Genomic DNA, 24,346 nt, shown 5'->3' on the forward strand with positions numbered 1-24,346 from the left:
AACTGCCCGTGGTTCCGAAAAGAGCCGTTCGATAGCTCCATTAGCATGATGATGAGAACGAGCGTCTCACAAAAAAACTGGAAGGAATCGCAAAAAATCCCTAGGAGCCCCGAAGCGCTATAACTGTTCTTCCAGAAGATCTGCTTGGTCACTAACAATTTAGCTTTCTGGCAGTATCGTGTGTGACTGTAGAAATTGTGCGAGAGGTTCTCATCGTTGTCGTGCAGATAATGCTCTAGTGTTGAGAACGGGGGAAATTTCGCAAAATGAGGTATGTTTCTTTCACGTTTAGTTAAAATCACAGCGTATTCCGTAAAATAGCTAAACTGTTTACTGTTTAGTCGATTAGTGAGCAGTTAAACAATTACCCCACAATTCCACAATGGCTCCAAAGACTTGAGTATCGAATAAGAAAGCAAAAACGGTATACAGGGTGTTTGTTCTACAAGCTCTATGACAAACTTTGAAAGAGGTCCGATTCGTTTTCGTTTAGCATTTTAAAATATATAATTTCATATTTCAATCAAAGTAGACTGATAAATAAAAATGATGGTTGCCACTTCTAAATTGTTTTGGAGTAATTTTTTGTATACTACCACTTATCTTTGAAGCGAGTTCTATTCCCGTTAGAAATGTATTTTAATGCAAATAAATAAATACAGATTCTAGAAAAAAAAAGCGTAATAATTTATATAATCCCATTTAAATGATCTACTTCCAACCATATTTATTTATATAAACCACGAAAAACGCATTTATTTATATAATCCAAACAGAATAATCGAATAATTATGAATTAATTATTTCGTCATACCGCAAGGCTTACTATCTTTCTTCTTTCTTTTTTGCCCTGAATCGGGTGAAACCTCAAACCATCATGAAGCGTTCCGCGATCCCGCGGCTTTTTGCCGCCTGTTTTTGCGCCAAAAAAGCCTCTTTACATAACGTAGAAATCGTCTACGGTCAGGACAATGACTCCTGGTTCTCCATTAGAATAATCGAGACGTCAACTGTTATCAATCGACTGTTTTTACAGCGCCTACTTTTCACTACGATTTTGGTATCAAATTGTGTAATACAGGATGCGATTGGAACATCTATTCCCTTCACTAATACTTATACGTACAGGTACAATACAATGAAGCTCAAGTTACAATTTTTAAACTTTAGCTTGCACCATTTTCCTAAATTAATTTTTGGGCGAATGTCAAAACCATTACTCAAAATAGTGAAAGACCTCTGCTTGTGGTTTTAACTTATCGCAGCTCTCTTTGTTTCAGGAGCCAGCGCGGACTATGGACGACCATGCTACTGCTGACGACGCTACTAACCACACACGCCACGGACGAAACAAACGAAAGCTACAAGACAATTAACGGACGCCCAGGAACAACAATAGACGATCGGAATATTCTCACGTACCGCAAAATATTGGCAAACAGCGAGGGAAGAGCGACAGATGTGAATACGCCGACAATTAAGGAAAACGAAAGTGCGACGCAATCATTAAACGAACAAAAGAACGACGATTATTTTAAAGTGAACAGTACCCACGGTAGTGAAAGAGAAAATGCTGAAGCGACTGCTGATGATGGATCAGATAAAAATAGAAACGCTTCTAGAAACTCTAAAGAAACTGGTACAGATCTAAGACAACAACGCAACGATGACAAAGAAATCACCAGCGATGATCTAGATCAAAGCCGAAATAGGACGAATGGTACTAACGACTCCAATCGTGAGCAGAAAATATTTGGGATAAACAACAATTTGGGATTCGTGGAAGAGATACATGTTTTCCATGAAGAGGGAGAGAACGAGGAGATAGTAGTGGAAATTATAGATGAAGATACTGATGATGACAAAGCTAGGGTCACCCACATTCATTTGGAAGAAAAGGAACTGGACAATGCCGTGGAATTTGGGATGCAATCTGTGGAGGATTTGATCAGGGTGAAGGAACCATTGTGGTACAACATGGGTGAGTCAATGTTTTCATTAAATGTACAATGCAATCTCTGCGTTTTCTTTTTTGTACAAAAAAATTATATTGTAAAATGCAGCTACTTTGATTATTTGTGAGATCTAATTTTGTTTGTTTTTTTATATACGATCATACCAAAAGTGATAGTTTTTCTTTGCTTCGCCATAACACAAATGTTGTCTTGCTTTATCATAAAATAAAACGACATCCATCAACTCCGAGTTGCTATGCACGTTTTTGACAATTGAAAAACTAATGTAAACACTATCGCAACAACGATAATACTAAAATCGGAACGACGCTAGAAACTACAGTAGCCCAGTGATGTAAAGGTTGAAAATACTACAACTTAACAATATTTTTTTCTCGGAAACTATAAGGATTTTACAAAAAAAAATTGTACGATATTCACTCCATTTTTCATTACGCATCTATTGCCAATTTTTTTTGGATAAGTTGTTTATAAGAATCATACAGAAAGAATTCATACAATTTTAAAATAAAAGCACCACACCGTCACAAAGTAGACTCGTTGCATACGATTTCTTACAGTACTAGTAGACACCTGCATACATTTATGTTTCAGGCCTATTCCTGGACAAAGCCGATCCCGCCAGCAAAGTTGCAGCTTTTGGAAAACCCATAAACGATTTCGCCTTGGAAGTCTCAAAATACGGATTCCTAACCTTAGAAGCCAGCAAAAAAATGGCGGAATCGTAAGTACCTTTACTTACTTACTACCTATTCTATTTATGTACTTGCTGACCCTGTAGTAAGTCGACAAAGACAGTTGCGCCGCATGTTGTCGTTAAAGCAATTATTCGGCAAACGAATCTAATTGATTTTTTTAGTTCATTCTAATTTAAAGGTTCGCAAAGCGAGTAATATTAATAATAGCGTTGCTAAGGCAACGGAGAACTGAACTGGGACGCCTTTTTTCGGCGAAGTTAATGACCCCAGATGGATTATAATTACATATTTCCTCAGGCGCCACATTGCGCCGTTCCTTACTTTTATTGCTTCAAACAACGTGTGCCAAAGACACCAGCTATTTGGATAACACCAAAGGAAACCAACAGAGTTATCAAATTATTATTGTTTTTACTAATTTCATAAAAATATTAATATACCATCCCCGTCCCGCACAAATCCTTGGTCTCTGGGTCTTCGACGGTTCGCGGTTGTATAGAGGTGACGACTTTTGTGGTTTGTTTCTTTATTTCTCGTACATATTCCACGAGAGCTTGGTAAACATTGCGGTTAGAAGTTCGAACGGAATAGATACGTTAATTAGACGTGACATCGGGCGTTTCTGGTTCGACGGTCGTCGGCGGATTTGATCGTAATGTTCTTTACTCCGTTTCGCAACGGATAATCATCGTTACGTGCCATGATTTCCTGCGTTGGGTTGTGCAACCGTCAGATACCGAAAACGTGTAACCGACGCAGACCTTTTAGCGGATCCGTGTCACAGCGATGTCTCTTTTATGGACAGAGTGCTGAGGTACGCTTTTCGATACGTTAAAAGTAACACTGGATATTCGGAAATTAACAAACAACACGATTTTACCATATAATTGACTTACGTCGACGTTGTGACGTCTAAGTAACGTTTGGAAATACTTCAAAGATACCACGGCTTGATTTCAAGCGTTTTCGAACACAAAAAACGTTCTTAAAACGTCAGGAAAAACAGTTGCTTTATAATGACGTACAATAGACGTCTTTAAGACGATTTTTCGCTAAATAACATATTGTTGATGGCTTTGCTGATTCGAGCAAGTAAAAAAGAGTTTTCACGAACAGAAAAAAATATTCTTAAAGACATCGGAAAAGGTAGATTCATATAATTTCTTCACAGAGACGTATAAAAGACGTCTACGGGACGATTTTTCAGTAAAGAACAGATTCTTGATAGCTGTAGACAAAAAATTGCTCAGAAGACGAAATAGAGACAGTTCATTTATGTTTCAACATAGTATCGCCAAAAAGACATCTAATTTTCAAATTATGACTGACGTAAAACATATACAGGGTGTTCGATCTAAGAGGGATTCTTCTATAACTCTGCATGCAATTTTCTTTACATGGCCCACATTATTCCAAGCAACATTTATTAAAACCATTTTTTTATAAATTTTATAGTTGCAGAGTTGCGGAAGAATCCCTCTTAGGTGGAACACCCTGTATATTGGTTCAGAAGACGTCTAAAAGACGACTATTGAATAATTTATCATTAGAGAAAACTTTCTTGACAGTTGAAAGTTAAGAAATATCTTAAGAAGACGTTAATAAGAGCCTTTTAAATTTTTTCTTCTAAAAGAATTCAGTTAATTAAGAATTCAATTTATTAAACACTTTTCAAGAAGCATGACAAGCGTTGTACTTAAATTTGTTCAGGAAAACGTCTAAAACGCGTCTATTGAACAATTTTTCTTTAATTCATAAAAATTCATGTACTGAAAAAAGCGTCAACTAAAAAAGAAACAAGCTCGACAATCTATTAAGAGTCGTACAAAAAATGACGTCGAGGAGACGTCTCTTTCTTAGAGATCAATTCATGAACGGCATATGTAAATGGAAAATATTTCTGTACTTCAAAGTTTCCTCTGCAGATGTTAACAAAGTTCAAAGAGAGTAATATAGACGCTTTTCCTCAACAGTTTTCAACTTGTCACTATTATTATATATAGGGGAGGGCTAAAATTGCAACACAGCCTTTCACAATAAAAGTAATATCACCCGGTCCAAACGTCATTTTATTCTTCTATTCTTAAATATCAGCAAACACTTCAGTTTCTGTAAATGCATCTAGAACGATGTTATTGCAGCAAGAAATGGAAACGGAATTCAAAATGTCATCGTCCTATTGCAAGAAGACTACTAAAAAACTTATTTACAATGTTGAACTGTTTATCATGGTAGTGATTGTTATATGAGGCTTCCGTATCCTCGAGCTCCCCCATTATAATTCTGTTTAAAACCTAAATTTAACATTCACCTCTGGCTTTGTACTTTTTTTGTTCTAATTTCGGTGAAATACCTGAACCGGAATTCGCGAGTACCGCATTCAAATCATTCCAACTCTAAATGCTCTCTTAACTTCATTAAACAAGAACAAACGGACTTGTCTTCCGGGAATATCCTCAGCTGGCGTTGCATTAAATAATAATCAACTTCGACTTCAATTAGAGCTGGAGCGAAATCGATTTAAAAAACAATCAACTGGCGACGGGGTCAAACGGTACTTTGAATCACATTTAAGACAAAGAGTCGTTAGCTCGGTCTACCAGGGAGTTGACGAATCTGGATTAATTATAGTGAGAACGTCGTTAGGCAAAGCGATTTTGTCACAATGTCGATATTTTAATTGTGACAAAATGGACGGACATTCGTAGTAAAAGGGATTTCATGAACTTCATAGACACGAATAAGCAGGTGATTATTATATTTCATAATGAATGTTCACGTTTTTAATTTCAGTTAAGTGTACTTAGGCGGGGTCCATCAAATTACATATTCATTTAGAAACTCCAATAATTCTGAAACACAATGGGGATTATTAAGTCTTTACGAGGTTTTCAAGGTACGTAAACAATCTTAATCGTTTAATTAACAATGATAATAAAGCCTGCCTCCCAGCGATATAAATTTTACTGCCTCGACGTAAATCTGGTCTTAGTGGCCGTTTGGGCGACAGATTCGCTATATATTAGAGGAGATGAACTTCTTTAAACTGTTATTTGGTTCGTACAGCACTATTAAAACGAATTTAAGACCTCAGGTTTTATAATAATTAATTTAAAGTACAAGGGAGGTTCAGAAAGACTCCAGTCAGGTGGAGACAAATCTGGACTACGTGGTGGATGGGGAAATTCGTTGGAGCCTAGATAGCAATAGCAATTGGGTTACAATTAGGCAATGATTGTCCAGAAACGTAAAACTGTTGTTTAAGAAACTGCACACTGATAACACAAATAATTAAAATGGTGTTCCGTAAGGTACCTAAGAAAGCGAAACTTCAACTTTTTGTCTTAAATTTGCAATGACTTCTTCGATGGCATATATTTCTTCAAGAAAATAATAATTATGAGAATATTTGGGCTAGAAACTTTCGTTTGGATATGGTGCAAAGTTCCTATAAATAGAATCGACAAATTATTATTATGAGGCATATAGCCTCATAATAATAATTTTTATGAAATCCATCTGTGGCGAACGATTTAATTAAAATAATAAAAAATTAATTGGATATCTCCCAGCTAATTCGGGGCCCGATTTCTCTAGATGTGGAACTTAGATAATTATATTTGGTCTAATACAAACAAATTTGAATCCAATTTACACAGACCGAATCTGAGGAATGTTCTCCTTTCGATTCAATGGTTATTATTGAGTGCGTACAAAAAACGTACAATGCGTTTCTAAATTAATGAATCAAGTTTGTAGTAAGAAATAGACATTTCGTTATTTATTATAACAACTTTTAAAAAGTTTTTATTAGTATCACGTTAACATCAACAAATGTACATTTTTATAAAAGATGCCACCATATTGATAGCGATACAAAGAGCATCAGAAAGAAAATTGAAATTGGCCTGTCTTTTTAAAAAGTTATTTTGTAAATTGGAAAGAGAGATACTGATCTTTTTATTGAGTGTGACAAAACTTGTCAAATGAGTCTTTCTTTTTAGAAAAGTCTCTTTCCAATTTGAGAGAGACTTGAAACTTAGATAATTGTTGTTACATCACCTAACATAGACCAACCCCTTACCTTGGTAATAAAACATATTCAACCTGGATCAGAGAAGTGCAGACGTCAGATGGGAGCCCCTCTTTTTGAGAGAATGTGCTATTTAAAAACGTAATATAACATTTCTTTTTAGTAAACGCCTTGCGTTTTTCCTTTGTTATAGAGATTGATGGAACTAGTCAACGTCCTCAATGACTGAAACACATGTAGTAAAATTGTAAACTATAATTCTTATTGAATAAAATCAAGATACGGCGTACCAAATTGAAGAAATGCCTCAGAGGCCTCTTCTAGAGAGGAAAAGTATAAATTCTTAAACGAGACTCTCTTTTAAAGGGAATCTTTCAAATTTGAAAGATAAAGTGTTTCAAAAAACAACAGCAACTTTAGAGCTTTCTGTTTCAGAGAGGCATCTTTTAAATTTGAGACAAACTTTTTAAAAGAGAAAAACGCAAATTTTAAAATAAGCCTCTCCTTTATAAGAATTCGTTTAATTTGAAATACCCCTCTTTCTTAGAAATGTATATTTGTAGCAAATGGGTAAAAATACAATACACAGGATATGTTATTTAAGAATACAATTAATATTGGAATGTAACCTGTTTCAAAGTATGCTCTTTTCTTGTATTTTCTTCACTGGTAGTGTACTTGAAAAATATCACCTTCAATAGAACATAATTTGATAGAGGTCTCTCTTTTTAGAGAGTCCTCTTTCAAATTTTAGATACTCTTTTTAAAAGAGGTATAGAGAAGTTTAATAACAAATGGGTTAAAAATACAGAGGGTGTGCTATTTCAAAACAAAAATTAACATCAAAATGTTTTTAAAATGCTCTCTTTTTAGAGAGTTCTCTTTCAAATTTTAGATACTCTTTTTAAGAGAGGTGTAGAGAAGTTTAATAACAATTGGATTTAAAATACAGAGGGTATACTATTTCAAAGTAGAATTGACATAAGAATTTTTTTTAAATGCGCTCCTTGCCTTTTTTATTTTTATAAATATACTATAATTTAATTTCTAAATCTATGAGGTTTGTTTAAAGAGGAAAAGTGCAAAGCTTGAAATCGGCCCTCTATTAGAGATCTCTTTCAAATTTGAAAGATAGAGTGTATCAAAAAAAGCAGCGTCATTAGAGGTCTCTTTTTTAGAGAGACCTCTTTCAAATTTGGGAGAGAGATTTCTTTTAGAGAGAAAAAGTGCGAAATTCGAAAAGGCCTCTCGTTTAAATTTGATATTAGTAGCAGAGTGGTAAAAATACACAGGATATATCATTTTTCGGTTCAATTTAGAAAAGCACTATATATTTAACTGTATATTCTGTGCCAATGGTGCTAAGTGTTTCACTAATACTGCTCTACATTTAACATAAATATTTAGTAGTATGAACTATAGTGTTTGTTGAATAAATTTGAATTTCAAGCATATAAGATTAAAATATATAAAGCCTTGTGTGGGAGAAGTGGCGGTCTATTATTATCAATAGATAATTTAAGAAATTATTGTTTATTGCTTGACAGTCTCTAACAAGGCTAGTTCGTGGCAATCAGGTGACAACCATCCGACCACCGCTCTCTAATCCGCGATGGTACGCCGCCGTACCAGCAACCGGTGGCAATTCTTTCGAAAAATCGCGATTATCCACGCGGCCTGGTTCCATTCATCATTATCATTTTTTGTTGCGTACTTTAATCGTGTGGCTCGGTTCAATGGAGACTGGGATTGTTGACAAATGCAATTACAGCCACCTAACCGACAGTCCATGCAAATTCACCGGTGACTTTCTTTCCTGGCTCGAGTTGCGTGTGCAGGAAATTTCTAGTTAAGGTTTTGGAATCTCCTAGATCCGAGTAGTTGCGACACGCAGGTCGCGAATTAGGCGCGAGTTGAAAGTTCGCGCGAATTGTTCCAAGGTCCTCCGGGACAGAAATGTCGAATATTGAAGTAGGTACACCGAGAAAAGTATATGTTTAATTGTTGTCAATTCTTTTTTACCTTAAGTTAATTCAAACAAATTAAAAAAGAAATGATGGAAATTATTCTTAAAATATATCAAAAGATTCGTAATTGTTGATATTACGAGACACAACTACTCGACGGACCACATGCACTGACTGCATTGAGTTATACTCCCAATAGCCAGTAAACAGCTAGCAATAAATAATTATCCAAAATAAAAACTTCAAAAAAAATTCACTTGTAAAATATAGGTAGAGCGCAATTTTTCTGAAAAACGAGGAAAATATAATGGTACTTTTAAATTAAAAAAAGGTGTTCGAGTCATTTCTATGCAGGCTTGTTTTATCCTAGACCTTAATTTTTGTACAGTTTGTCGTCTTGATTTATAAAATTTGTTTTCAGTAGACCCCAAAAATAATCTAGTGGTGGCAAGTCTGGAAAGTTCCGTGGCTACTCGATCAAAGGACCTATTCGCCCTATCCAACAATGTTCATTTAACCATTTTCTTACCAAAACAGCATTATAAATAGGATTACCATCTAACTCAACTTTAAATTAAGGAGGTTCATTTATGGTAAATCATCTAATTCGTTCCAAAAAGATAATTTGAAAACGCATTCGTATTCAAATTACCCTCAAAGAAGAAAGAACTATTTATTCTGATGTTTGGTCTTCCACACCAAACGTTTATACGTTTATCTCTTTGCATTGTATGACCGTAAAACTTTTATTTCGTTTTTTCTTCTAATGTTCTCTGTCGTTCTAATAGTACCTATGTCAGGGATTGATAAAATATTCTAAAGTTTGGTCACTATTTGTTTAACGACGCTGGGGAATTTGGAACACACGGTATGTTACTCTTCCAAAACTAAATATCTATCATAAGACTGAGAATCCGGTCTCAGTCCCTTGCGTTGTACCATCGAACCCACCGTGTCGCACTAGATCTAGTCAGCCGTGGAAAAGAAAGTGCCGCCCGTCTTCTCTATTAAGGCGTCGCTGTTTGGGCCGAAAAAATCCGCGGCTGGTGGGAAGAAGTTTCTATCGCCCGGGGTGGGGTGGAAAAACATTGTTTTTATAGAATGGACGTCGGCCGCAACCGTTAGTCGAAATAGTGAGGTGAAAGAGTTCGAACCGCATCTTCTCCGCCATCTGAAGCTTTGGAAAGTTGGGGAGTTTTTAGGTTAGTAGAGCGCGAGATTTTGGTGGCTTGGTAGGTTTAGGTGCAAGGGAAAGTGGCACTCTCGGTTTCTTTTTCGGGCGTCGGCGTGTGGATTAGAAATTCGTGTTTTGGTACGCTTTTTTGCGAAAGATGTAAAAGTGTTTGTCAAAATTAATAAGTTACTGATTGCCTTATTGATTTTTTTAAAATGTATTCAGCTATTAGCTCTTGTTATTGTCTTATTTTCTTTAACTTAATAGACCAGGAACGATCTGTCGAAATATCCCACTTTTTGGATGTAAGCTAATACCTTCAGTACAATTCACATAATAAAAGTGTAGATCCCTAGATCTAGGCGAGGTCCGAAAATTTTGAAAATTGCAAAAATGTTTAAAAAATTTAAAAAATGCTTATTTTATCCGAGTTGTTTACATATAATCTTGGAACCTATGCATTTTGGAAAAATATTGAAGAGGAAAAAAGTTTTAGAATTGAATTTTGCACAATATACTGTAAGTTAGAAATGTTTAAATTTATTACCGATGTTGCAAAATAGGCAAAATAATCAAGCTTTTTGGATAATTTTTGTTTAATATTTTAATTACTCCGAGTGCATTCTGATTTCGGTAAAAAAAACTTTAGAGTATTATAAAACAACACAGCAAATTTCATTAAAATCGGTTAGATAGTTTTCGCAAAATAATTTTTTGAAAAAAAGTTCCAAATTTTCTAAATGTTACACAGCCTCAAATAAAGCATCTAGATACTTGAAATTTTTTTCAAAACATTTTTTTGCGGAAACTAACTAACCGATTTTAATGAAATTTGGTGTGTTGTTTTATTATACTCTAGTTTTTTTTAACAAAATTAAAATGCCCTCGGAGCAATTAAAATATTTTAAAAAGATTATCCAAAAAACTTTATTATTTTGCCTTTTCTTTATCAATTTTTGCTATTTTGCAACATCGGTAATAAATTTTAACTTACAAAATTCAATTCTAAAACTGTTTTCCTCTTCAATATTCTTCCAAAGCGCTTAGGTACCAAGATATAAGTAAAAAACTCAGATAAAATAGGTATTTTTTTAAATTTTTTAAACATTTTTGCAATTTTGAAAATGTTCCGGACCTCGCCTAGATCTAGGGATCTACATTTTTATTATGTGAGTTGTACTGAAGGTAATCCAGAAAAAATTTGCTTGTCCCCCTCTCACATCCACCTCAAAACAGATCCGCCCTAATCTATAAAGGTATTAAAATAATTTAAATAAATTCAAATAAATTTTCAAAAAATCCTGTCAATGGAAAACCCAGTAAATAGCTTGTAATTAATAATTATGCAAAGTAAAAATTAAAAATAATATATTTAAATATTATTAATTGAAAAAAAAAACATGCCTGATATTGAAATCACTAAATAATGTAATAATTCAAAGAATTCTTGTTGTTCTAACATCACTTTCGATAAAGACCAACTCGCAGAAATAACCACGATTTTATATTTCTGCATTTTGTGAGGATTGTTCTTTCAAGTGGCCTTATTGTGAAAGATCATAGGCACCCATGTAAACATCGGAATGTACCGTTCCTGTTTTGTCGATAATTTTATAAAAATACTCAATAATTATTGTTAATTTATGTGTTAATAGTTTCATAAAAGCATTTTGCGTGGTGTGATTATGTTTATATGATCTTACGCGGTTTTATGTGTATATTCAACAGGCCTTTATAGTTCAGGAAACGTAATGGTAAACATAAGAAGTAAAAATATGTTTGTTTCTCCTTATTGTGAATGTATCATCATTCATCAGCTTATAATCACTGGTGAAAACTGGTATAATTGGCATCGACTATGCTATGAATTCAGTGACAATTTCTTATCAAAACGTTTCCCTTAAGGGAACGAAACAAAGTTATCAAAATTTAATTAACGATTTGAAACATTGTATCACTGTTTAGTAAAATAAACGCGGACTTTTTACTTTTCTTGTTATCCTGTTATTGCCTTTTCCCAATATTTTTTTCTCATTTCGTTGTATAACGTAACCGTTTTGCTACTCTTGCACTCAAATTTATTATATTTTCATTATCCCTATCTAATATACAGGGTGTCCCAAAGAGGGGCCCTATATTTCGAAAAATATTAATATCTCTGCAACACTTTACCGCAGAAGAACCAAATTTGGTACATGATTTAGGTTTTTTACTGGTCTTCTTCGACTATGATTTAAAGTTAATTGAACCACTACAAGGTGTTCATTGGGGATGACTCACCTCTAAAATTGCACCAAACTTGTTTTTCATTGACCGAATTGAAAAATAATAATATTAGTTCACAGCAGAATTTGATTTTAAAATTTTTTTTACTCGTTAAATTTTAAAGAACTTTATGGTTTTCAAGAAAAACAGTATTAACTGAAACAAGATTTTAACAGTGTTTATTAGAAAATAATCAGAAAGTCAGTAGTTAGCAACTCGAAAATTTGTTCGGAAAATATAAGAGGGTAGTAATTTGTAGAAAATTGAAAGACGAATCCGAAAATATCATGGTTATTACCATAAAACAGTGGCGTACTATTTTATTTAGCAAAATATGCCATCCTATATCTCCGCTACTGGAGCAAGTAAATTTTACGAAAAGCCGTCAGAATTTGGACAATGTTTACATAAATACATGTGCTCAATTTGAAATTATTCCACTTACTAGTTTTTAAATTATTTAAAAAAATTAAAAATATTTTTTGAAGTTTAACACTCTGTATCTTTTTAACGAAACATCCTAGATAAAAACTTTATAGGAAAGACTCCCCTTAAAATTCACCGAAGAATACGAGGTTTCATTTTTGGTCACCATTTGTAAATCACCCTGTATAATAAAAAAAAACTGATTAAATCATCAAAATTATAAAGCCAAAATGAACTACCGTAAAAGTATAGTTAGTTTGATGGAGATACCAAAGGTTTTTTGGTTTACATTTTTAATACAGTTGTTTTCCAAATATTCTGCGAACAAGTTACTTGATAATGGAGATAGCGATGACCTCATAGCTACATTAGAAATGCAAAATTTGAAAAATCGAAAATTTCTGGGCAAATGATAACCAGTAATGGTTATGTTATTCAGCGGAATAACAGAAATTTGGAAAACAAACGACGAGGTCAGTAACAACGGTATAAATATTATGCGATATCTTATATCTCTATGAAAGGTAAATAAACAAAACAAAAGAGCTATCACGTTTAATTTTAAGTCAGTTTTAGTTTCGAGAACGGAAACAGAAGCTTTCGAAACGTTAATCGTGTTGCAATGATTATTGTGTAGTCGTGTCTAATTACAAGCAATTATGTACCTATGTATAAATTTGCATTCCATTGTATTTTTATGCAACTGCATAAAAAGGAAAAAGAATTCCTTTTTCTATATTTGTTTTAAACGTTATTCTGGTTTCTAGATAGATGATGTTAAAGATATCATTGACAACTTAAATAACTAGTATTTATATAATTTATTCCATGTCTTGCTATAGCAGAAAAAAGAACAGTACTTTTACTGGAATCAAAATATTTTTTACAGTTAAGATATTTATTTTAAATTTGGTGTCAAAAAGTCTTTGGCGGTGGCAAATGTAAATATCGTATCATTTTTGAGTTATATTGTAGGAAGCGTCACTTTCTGTACAAAAATGTTTTTTTTTTACACTAGAACAAAAATTCTTTAAAAACGTAATGATTTAAACTTATTCACTGAACATTATCATATCTTGTGAAAACGCACATGTTTAACCGTTTTCGAAACATTTCCGTCTAAAAATTTCACGAATTCCACGAATTACTTTTTATCTTACTTTCATAGATTTGTATCAATCAAGCTGTGACAAGGACGAAGTAAATACGAGTTAATCTAACTCGGATAAGTAGGTTAAAGATTAAAATAGATTTGATGAAATAAAATCTGTTGATTCGTGTCAAATTATTGCAGTTTTACTATTAATTTTATATTGACATTTTTTCTACTGCCAAATGTACGTAACTACATAAAAAACAGTTTTGGCAAATCATTGGATCGTTTAGAAAGTGATCTGTGTTGACCTCCTCCACGATATTGCTACCTGAATTCTCTTGACCCATACATTTAAGGCAAAATAAAATTACAAGAAACTCATTAAAACGTATCACTAAAAAATTTTTTAGTGTACAGTGTGTCCCAGAATATGTGGGCAATCTCTCTGATTTATACAGGGGACGTTAAAATAATAAGTTAATAATAAGTTTAATAAATAATAAGTAATAATAAAATAAGTTAAGTAAGTTATTAATAATAAGTTTCTATAAAAATTTTCCCTAGAGGGCTCTCCTTCGGAGATACAAGCCCCTGATTGACGGACGTCCCTGAAAATTGATTGTTTTAACTTTTAAAATAGTTTGTGGAATTTAATTATTTTTAGGAAAACGCAAATGTAAATAAAAGTTGCATTTTTTTTAAATAGGCAAATAATGCACATTTCATCGGTTTATTTGTTTTTACGGATGTAATAAAAATCATATCACAAAAATAGTTTTTTTCTCGAAATCAGTTCATTTTATCGACATTAACCAAGGGTGCCTTTTTTTAATTTCAGGTTCAAGTTATCTAAAAATATATGTTTGTGCCTTTATCGTAAACGGTGAAAAAAAAATTGACATTATTTTTCTACAGCTAGTCCGTCACTGGCAAACCAAATAATCCAAATTGTTTTCATAGGTCAATTTTTAAGGAGTCTTATCTGTTGTCCGCAATGTTAAAAAATAATTAAATTACACAAAGTATTTTAAAAGGTATTAAAAAAAATCGATTTTCAGAGGCGTTCTTTAGGGGCCTGTATTTCCATAGAAGGGTTCTCTAAGGAAAATTTTACACGTCATTTTAAGCCAATTACATACTGTAATTTCGACAGTTGCCCATGGCAACATTCAAATTTTTCAGAAATTTTTTTCCTCCTAGGCAAACAAAATTAATAAGTGGAATTTTTTTTTGACAGCTATCATATGGTTAAAAAATCAGTACCTATCCAGAATTTTGCTTTGTAATGTTTTTATTTATTTTAAAATAATAAATAGATACAAATAATGATTTACCAAATATTTGTTCCGAGATTTCTTCTATTAACGCTAAATGTTTTTGAAATTCTGGCTGGAACTCTTCTCTTCGCAACGGAGAGTAACGAGGAGCATAATTATTACCTTTATTTTTCATTTCCATCAGATGTCTGTGTTTCATAAAATATATGTAATAATTTGATGAAATTTTGTTCTGCTGAGCCCTGGTTTTACGTAAAAAAGATGGGATATCTTCCTCCAAAATCTTTTGAATAGCTGCGAAAAGGTTTTCTAGATGCGGACTGATTCCAGTTTTTTGCAAGAATTACATATACTATAAGGTTTTAAATTAGTTTTTTGGTTGTTCACTGCCATGATTTAATTGTAAACAGTTAGACGCTAGAGAAAATGACTGTCAACGTGACGTATAGCGAAGACGATTTTGACATCACAAGCCTAAGCCTAATTGATTGCAGTTATGATTTTTTAAGAATCATTGATATATTGCCATAGACATCGGTTTTCCACAAAAACTTACTTTCGTTCTATTTTAGTAATACTAAATGAATTATACTGCAAACATAAATATCTGAGTTCAAAAATTAAATGCCTTTTTTATTACTAAAGTGAATGTAATGTATTGTTTTTTATGTTTAATAAGGATCATTAATAAACTGTCATAGACATCGCATTTCTACAAAAACTTACTTTCCTTCTATTTTAGTAATACTAAGTGAATTGTACTGCAAAGATAAATATTTGAATTTAAAAGTTAAATGTCTTTTTTATTACTAAAGTGCAAGGAATGTGTTTTTATGTTTTAATAAGAATCATTGATAAACTGCCTCAGACATCACTTTTCTACAAAAACTTACTTTCCTTCTATTTTAGTAATACCAAGTGAATTGTGTTGCAAAGATAAATATTTAAATTCAAAAATTAAATGCCTTTTTTATTACTAAAGTGAAAGGAATGTGTTTTTTTATGTTTTAATAAGAATCTGTGATAAACTGCCATAGACATCGCTTTTCTACAAAAACTTACTTTCCTTCTATTTTAGTAATACTTAAGTGATTTATATTGCAAAGATAAATATTTGAATTCAAAAATTAAATGTCTCATTTATTACTAAAGTGAAAGGAACGTGTTGTTTTTTAGGTTTTATTAAGAACCATTTTGTTTTACTAAAGATTGAAACATTTTTTTTTCAAAGTTTAGGTATCCCCGTATTTATGAAAATGAAAGTCTTAGGGCATGATAATTAATTAATGTATTAGTTTTACTCGTAAAAAATATTAACAAAATTAAACGACATGTTAAACGCATAATCTTCAAAAATTGATGCCAACGCAGTCATCGATATTGTTGGATCTTCAACATTGTAGGATCTTTCCGCACAAAAAACTAGAAACTGTCTCCATACGCTTAATTTCGACTTCTTCGTGTTTTGGGGAGTTAAATTTGCCACTTCTGCTTTTATGTTTTCGGAATTTTCATTTCCAAAACGAACCATTTTTTAATTTAAAAAAACGCGTGAAATGCGATTAAATTATGTGACGTTTAAGAAGAACAAAAATGTCATGCACCACAAAACAATGTCTACCTGTCAAGCCAACTTTATTTTGGCGAAATAAGTTTCAAAATGAAACATGTCAAATTTCTAAAATAAATTTTGCTTGTAAAATTTTCTTACCGAATCCCCCACGTCCTTGAATTAATGTCCGGAAATTGTTCCTCAATCACGCATTTTTCTAGAAAATGCGTTCCTTCGGTAAAGTTTCCGGAAATAATTCAAGCACTACGAAGATTACAAGTGAAAATTTTTATAAGAACTTCTCATGTTAATTTAACATCTCCTGTATAAATCCGAGAGATTGCCCACTTATTCTGGGACACCCTATATATTTGGCTGTAAGCGAAAAGACTACTGAATTCAAGTAAGAAGATATGACAGACAACATGTGATAAATTGTGCATTTTTATCAAAATCCGTACTATTTTCACGGATAATTTGCTTTTTATGTGTTTCTAATTTTACGAATTACTTGAACACCTTTCTGATTAATATCAATAATTAAATTTTCTAGGGTTTTTGTTTTCCCGCATAATTTGTTTATTGATTATGCAAATTGGAAACAATTCGTTTACTTCAGTAAGAATCTAGATTTCTCTTCTTTCATTTGTTGACCACTTGCAATTATATAAACAGTTCTTGTCGCTGCCATCAGTTTCCGGAACAATTTTTTTTTAATTGGGACATTTTCCAAGTAGCTCTCTTGAGGTATATATCCAAATGACTAAAAAATTTATCACCCTATTAAATTCCACCAACTTCTATTTCCAGATTTCCCGAAAATGTCAGTCGACAAGCGGCAGGATTTCCAGGCTCGTTCCATCCCAGGCAGCTGCGGGACGGTTGCCCCCTCAAGGGCACCCCCAGATGTCCTCCAGCTTCCAGGAGGTACAGGACAGCAGACGGTACTTGCAACAACCTAGACAACCCTTGGAAGGGATCTGCCATGCTCCCCATGCAGAGATTCCTTCCACCGGCTTACGAAGATGGTACGAATTCTGTTTACATTTAAAAGTGGAATTGTTTGACTTTTTTTTTCTTGTAGGTATTCAAAGCATAAGACGCTCCATCCTAGGCCCTCGCCTACCCTCCGCTCGGGAAGTCAGCGTCCAAATCCATGGAGATAGAGACAAGGAACTTCCCACTGTGACCTTGATGCTGATGCAATGGGGGCAGTTCATAGACCACGACGTGACGTCGGTGGTGAAGTCCAGGAGTTTCAACGGGTCCATACCACGGTGTTGCGACCGTGGGGGTAGAGCGGTACTACCCCAAGAGTTCATGGTGAGTGTAAAAAAATGTTACAAATTATCCAAATATACGGCCTGTCCCACTAGTACGCGAAGGTCCAATATCCAGGTGAAAAAGTGGGATAGACGAAAACTTATTTCGATGTTGCCATATTTCTATCTGAGCAAGTTGATGACGACTTCCGGTATAACCGGAAGTGGACGCCATTACTTTATTTGAGAAGGGCATGCCCGAAAACCTGGTATTCCAAATTTTCAAAATTCAAATCGAAGTAGTCTCTGAAATAATTCTAATGGGCCGTCACAGTGAGACACTGTATATTCTTTATATTCATTATACATTGTACAAGAAAAATAAAAAGTAGTAGAGATATTTAGCTTTCAAATTTTTTTTCGCCAAAGTTAACGCTTGTGCTGACCGAAATTCTCTATACTAGCTACTGGAATCTCTTTTTGGACAAATGTTGAACAATTAGTGATGAAGACCAACAAGAAAATTGACAAATCGCGTAAAATTCAAATGCAGCACCCTGTATATTTTTATACCATGGAATGCAGAATTAAATTCTCTACAACTCTGCTATAAAGACGAGCAGGGCATATTTAAGGATTGTTCGAAAAAGTGCGTAAACATCTTTACAACGCCGATAAAGTGTGCACGGACCTTTAGAACCCTTATTTGAAAGTAAAAGTATTACGAAATAAAAAACCTTTCAATTTTTTCCAGCATCCGGCCTGCCTGCCTATAGAAGTGCCGATCGACGACTGGTTTCTAGGGACTTTCGGGGTGAGATGCATGGAATTCATTCGAAGTGCTCCCTCGACAAGGGTGAACTGCGATTTGGGGTGGCGCGAACAGATAAATCAAGTAACTGCCTTTATAGACGCCTCCACGATTTATGGCAGCGATATTGAAACGTCGGACTCCATGAGAACCTTCAGGAATGGTAAGTGGTTATTTGATGGAAATCTGTTTTTAAATAACGAGGTTCGAATTGAAAAGTAAATGCGGTGCGTTTTATTTACGGGGCGTAGGATAATAATACGCCGCCCCCTCCCTCACACAAATATAATTTATAGTTAAAATAAGAGATATATTATTGCTTAACTTGAATAAAACCTAATTTAATTTCAGGTAGAATAATCTACGGCAGATCGCGTCGTCAGGGACCCCTTCAGCCCCCGGATCCTCCAGGGGGCGAGCTCTGCAGATCGGGCGCCCTCACAACCGATTGCTTCCACTCGGGAGACGGCCGTGTATCGGAACAACCAGGCCTAACCGCCATGCATACCATCTGGGTCCGGTTCCACAACAAAGTGACCACCGTACTGTCCAAATTCAATCCCCACTGGAGCGACGAGAAGCTCTACCAAGAAACCAGGAAGATCGTTTACGCCCTCGTGCAGCACATCACTTACAGGGAGTTCCTGCCCATAGTACTGGGTCCGGAAGTGATGGATCTGTTCGAACTGCGGTTGGTACGGAAGGGGTATTATACCCAGTACGACAGCAAAGTCAATCCAACGATTGCTAACTCCTTCAGTACTGCCGCTTACAGATTCGGCCACAGTATGGTGCAGAACTCATTCGTTAGGACAGACCACAAGCACAGGCCTCTTTTTAACAGTAAGATTCACCATTAGTTTGTGTTTGTAAATACAAAAAAAATCTTTCAGACGTTTCGCTTCATGAAGAACTCAACAACTTTGAGAACATTTGGAGCTTCGGCTCTGTTGACAGACTTCTGCTGGGCTTTGCCAACCAACCCGCCCAAAGACGGGACGAATTCATTTGCGACGAACTTTCAAACCATCTCTTCCAGTCTCCCAATTCACCTTTTGGTTTGGATCTGGCTGCGATCAACATACAAAGAGGAAGAGACCACGGCATCCCATCCTATACCTCTTGGAGAGAACCCTGCGGCTTGTCTCCTATTAAAACTTGGCAGGACCTGAAGGGAATATTCAACCCTAACAGTATCGATAGATTCAGATCGGTATACCACCACGTGGACGACATAGATCTATTCAGCGGTGGTTTGGCAGAGAAACCTGTAAGAGGAGGAGTGGTAGGACCTACATTTGCTTGCATAATAGCTCAACAGTTTCTAAATTTAAGAAAAGGCGACAGGTGAGTCCACAACCAAACCTTGACCTGGATACTAGTGGTACCTTTGTAGGTTCTGGTACGAAAATGGAGGATTTGATTCCTCCTTCACCCCTGCACAGCTTCAACAGATCAGACACGTGACTCTAGCTCAAATCCTATGCTACACCACGGATGAAATAGAAACCATTCAACCATTTGTTTTCCTATCACCCGACACGTTTAGGAATGTTAGATTATCTTGCAGCAGCCCGCTGATTGACAATTTTGACCTCTCTGCTTGGGAGGAACGAGAGTTTAACGAATTTGACGGCATCAACAACAACATTGACTTTAAAAGAGAACTTAAATTCCCGTTGCGACGTACGAAACGATCTAAGACAAAAACGACTACCAAACGACCCAAAACCAAGAATAGAACAAAGACTAGTACAAAGAGAAAAACTGCTAACTCTGGCTTTAGAGTGAGAATTACAAATGTAACAACCAGTTCGGTTAAACTAGGAGACAATTACGGAGGAGGTAGTGGTGTTACAGCCAATACAGTACCACCTAGACCAGTTTATAGACCACAGAGTTACCAATCGGACAAAGACAATACAGAAGTGACTTACCTGACTGGAGTTGTTCCTACCAAGACTCCCCAAAAACCACCTCTAGAGGTTAACATCAAAATCCAATACTACTTACCAACGACGCAGACAACTACCACGACTAGACCCACTAGAAAAAAGAAGAAGAACCCGACTAGAAAGCCTACTTACTCACAGACAGTAGTTATAACTCAAAGACCTCCGAACAAGAACCCACAAATCAGTTATCCCAGCATTGTGCAAGGGTACAATGATTTTGCCGTAAGACCTAACGACCTTTTCGAGAAACCTACTAATGTACCTAGACCTATAAACATCGACAACAAACCTGGCTACACTTTTACAGACACTAAAAGACCTATTCACGTCTACGACAAACCAACTATCGTCGAAGACAACTACGATAACTATAGACCTAGCAACAGACCTGGAATCTACACATACAATGAACCGACGACGAAAAAGCCTTACAGTGCCAGACCACAGACTTCCTACCAAAACTCGTACGACCAAACTGTTTACGAAGACCTACCCTTTTCGACTTCCCAAAGACCGTATTATTACGACACTTACCCGACTAGAAGACCCAGTTTCAGACCTCAACAAAACGGATATAACGATGAAATTTACGACAACATTAAAAGACCTAATAACTATGATAAACCTCAACAAAACGGACACGATGACGAAATATACTACTTCAATAAAAGACCTAGTAACTATGACAAACCCCAACAAAACGGATACAACAGCGAAATATATGACTACAATAAAAGACCTAGTAGCTATGATAAATTTGACCCTATAAACGACGTGTACGAACAAGTATTCAACGAACACGACAGGATCGGAGACGTGCCCAAGAAACCGACTTTTGGACAAAGCGACTTCACTGACTCGACCAGATTCCCTGACAGGGTAAATAAACCCACCAAGATATACTCTATAGCTCACATACACAAACTAGACAACGACCAAATCGACGACAAACTCGACTTCAAGACCAGACTTGTAACAAAACCTAAAGGTTACGATGAATACGACGACAGGCGCTTTATTAAGATTTCTTCCGTAAAAGCAGGAATGACGCTGACCGACAAAGACTTAGAATCCTACACCCTTCAGGAAAGAGATGGAGAGATGGACCTGAAAGAACTGGGAGGAAAGGAAGACAAAATCAAAGTCGTAGACATCGCCGTTGCTCCTAGTGAGATAGAGTAAGCTGTTCAGTTTGAAATTTTAAGTGTGACATTCTTTTGTTTGTAGGGATGATCAGTGGTTGGTTTACAACGCCACGGATGAGATAATGCCCATGCTACTGGTACCTGACATTAACAAAAATATTTCCTGCTCCAGTGAGTTACCAAGGCCTATGAAGAGACCTAAGGCTTCCCAAAAACTGAACATCAAAGACAGCCGAACTCTCTAAGCTTTACCTGAGTGACTATGACTATACATATTAAAAAAACAACAATATGCAAATACTGGCGTAATTTTACAGACAGATACGATTTATAGAATATAAATTGAATGACTTCAAAAACTAGGATCTACAAAACGCAAACATAACTGTTTCCTGCTTTAAAATAACAGAGACATCTAAAAATTGACGAGAAAAAGACTTATACAAACATTCCCCAAATTTACAATAATTTTACCATGTTTATAAAAAGGACTGTTAAAGACGTACGGACACTGTACAGATAAACCTCAAGATATCCTCACAACCACTAAAAACTGTTAAGGACAAATTGATAATAATTTTACCATGATATTATTTGCCAAAAGGACTGTAAAGATTTATAGACAGACAAAAATAGACCTCAACATGTCCTGAAAACAATTAATAACTATCCACTACTCGCAAGAACAAATTGATAATTATTTCCCAGTGACATTATTTTTAAAAAGGACTGTTTAAATAGACAGAGTATAAATAGACCGCAAAATAACTGAAAACTTTGTTCAATATTCGACAAGGACAAACTGACAATTTGAGTAATATTATTAGTGAAAAGGACTGTTAAAGACTTACAGAGTACAAATATGTCTCAAAATGTCATTAAATTATTAAAATAACTGAAAACTGATGGACAATTTGACAATCATTTTATTAGACTGATATTCTTTGTGAAAAGGACTGTTGAAGACTTACACTACTACTACAAATACACCTCAAAATAACTGAAAACTCGGTTAGATATTCATTGACAAATTGACAAACATTTCACCAATTATTTGTAAAAAGGACTGTTAAAGACGTGTTAGCGAATTCAACTGAACTCGAGATATCCTCAAAATAACTGACAACTTTTCAATTTTGAACAAGGACAAATTGATAATCGCTTTACGAGAGTGAAAAAAGACTTGTGAAAAGGACAGATACAAATCGACTTATTGTAAAATAAACTGTATAGACATACAAATGTACGTAAATTATCCTAGAAAATAATAGAAATCTTTTCAGTATTAACCCAAGACAAATTGACAATAATTTTACCAATAGTGATATTATATGTAAAAAGGACTGTTAAAACAACAACAACAAATGAACACAAGATATCTTGAAAATAATTAAAATCTGTTCAATATTCAACATTTCAACAAAGACAATTTGACAATAAATTTACCAATAGTGATTATAATTTGTGAAAAAGACTGTCAAGGACGCACAAACAGATACAGACGGAGATAAACTGAAAATAATTCAAAACTTTCTGTTCGACAAGGACAAAATGACAACCACTTTACTAGAATGATTTTATTTGTGAAAAGGACTGTTAAGGACGTGTAGACAGATACAATGAACTATTCTGAAAATAACTGAAATTTGTTCAGTATTCAACAATGACAACATGACAATAAATTTATTAATAATGATATTAATATGTAAAAAAGGACTGTTAGAGATGCATAGACAGATACAAACGGACTTAAGACATCCCGAAAATATTTCAAGACTATTCAGTATTAGACAAGGACAAAATAACAATCATTTTACTAAAGTGATATTATTTACAAAAAGGACTGTTAAGGACGTATAAAGGTATACAATTTGACTCAAGATATTCTGAAACAATTGAATACTGTTCAGTATTCCACAAGAACAAATTGATAATAATTTTACCAATAGTGATATTATTTGTGAAAAAGACTGAGACAGATAAAAAATAAAACTCAAGATATCTTCAAAAACAAACTGAAAACTGTTCAGTATTCGACAAGGACAAACTGACAATCAATTTACCAGAGTGATATTATTGGTAAAAAGGACTTTAAATTTACCAAACGTGGACTGTAAATAAATTGGTAACCTTACGAAAATAGACTTACATAAAAAAACAATAACTGAGTAACTAAATACGAATCTGATAACGTAATGACTAAAATACCGACATACTATTGCACAGAAACATACTGTAAAACTGACTTATAATATGACTTTTTAGACGACTTTGAGAATACTGTCAAACTGACTGTTACTGACATCTGGAGGTGCTTTGAAACAACTACCCAGACTTAAAGAAAACAAAACACGACATTTATTATATCAAAATGGTTAAGTGAGATATTCGACTAAAACCATATTTCAGACGAATACGAACCTGACAATCGTTTATTATAGTGGTTACTGTCCCAAGACAATTTTTAATCCTTAAAGTAACAAGCGGACTGACATTAACGATCCACTTAAAGACAAAACACATATTTCTTACTAAACTTTATTACGTAGACACAGACCTATGTTTTATATATTTTACCCACTATTTATTTATAACGTAGTTATTAGTGTAAAAATCTAAATACCGGCTCCAAAACTGCCAACTTGGTGATATGTTTATATTTTTATATTTTGTATATTATTTATTTTTTTTTATTTAATCGTTTATTTA

The 24,346-nt window shown here is 34.4% G+C and overlaps 1 protein-coding gene across 1 annotated transcript; it reads left to right on the plus strand.

Annotated features, from left to right (window-relative positions):
• Positions 1–205: 205 nt before the first annotated feature.
• On the plus strand, positions 206–24,011 carry LOC108913999. The gene is made up of 10 exons (XM_018719690.1): positions 206–271; positions 1,281–1,981; positions 2,571–2,700; positions 17,275–17,492; positions 17,549–17,787; positions 18,481–18,700; positions 18,889–19,380; positions 19,431–19,884; positions 19,934–21,670; positions 21,720–24,011. The coding sequence occupies exons 1-10, from the start codon at positions 267–269 to the stop codon at positions 21,880–21,882; spliced, it is 4,359 nt and encodes a 1,452-aa protein (XP_018575206.1). The 5' UTR covers positions 206–266; the 3' UTR covers positions 21,883–24,011.
• Positions 24,012–24,346: the final 335 nt, after the last annotated feature.

Source organism: Anoplophora glabripennis, unplaced genomic scaffold (genome assembly GCF_000390285.2).
Source record: "Anoplophora glabripennis isolate ALB-LARVAE unplaced genomic scaffold, Agla_2.0 scaffold561, whole genome shotgun sequence".
Lineage (NCBI taxonomy): Eukaryota > Metazoa > Arthropoda > Insecta > Coleoptera > Cerambycidae > Anoplophora > Anoplophora glabripennis.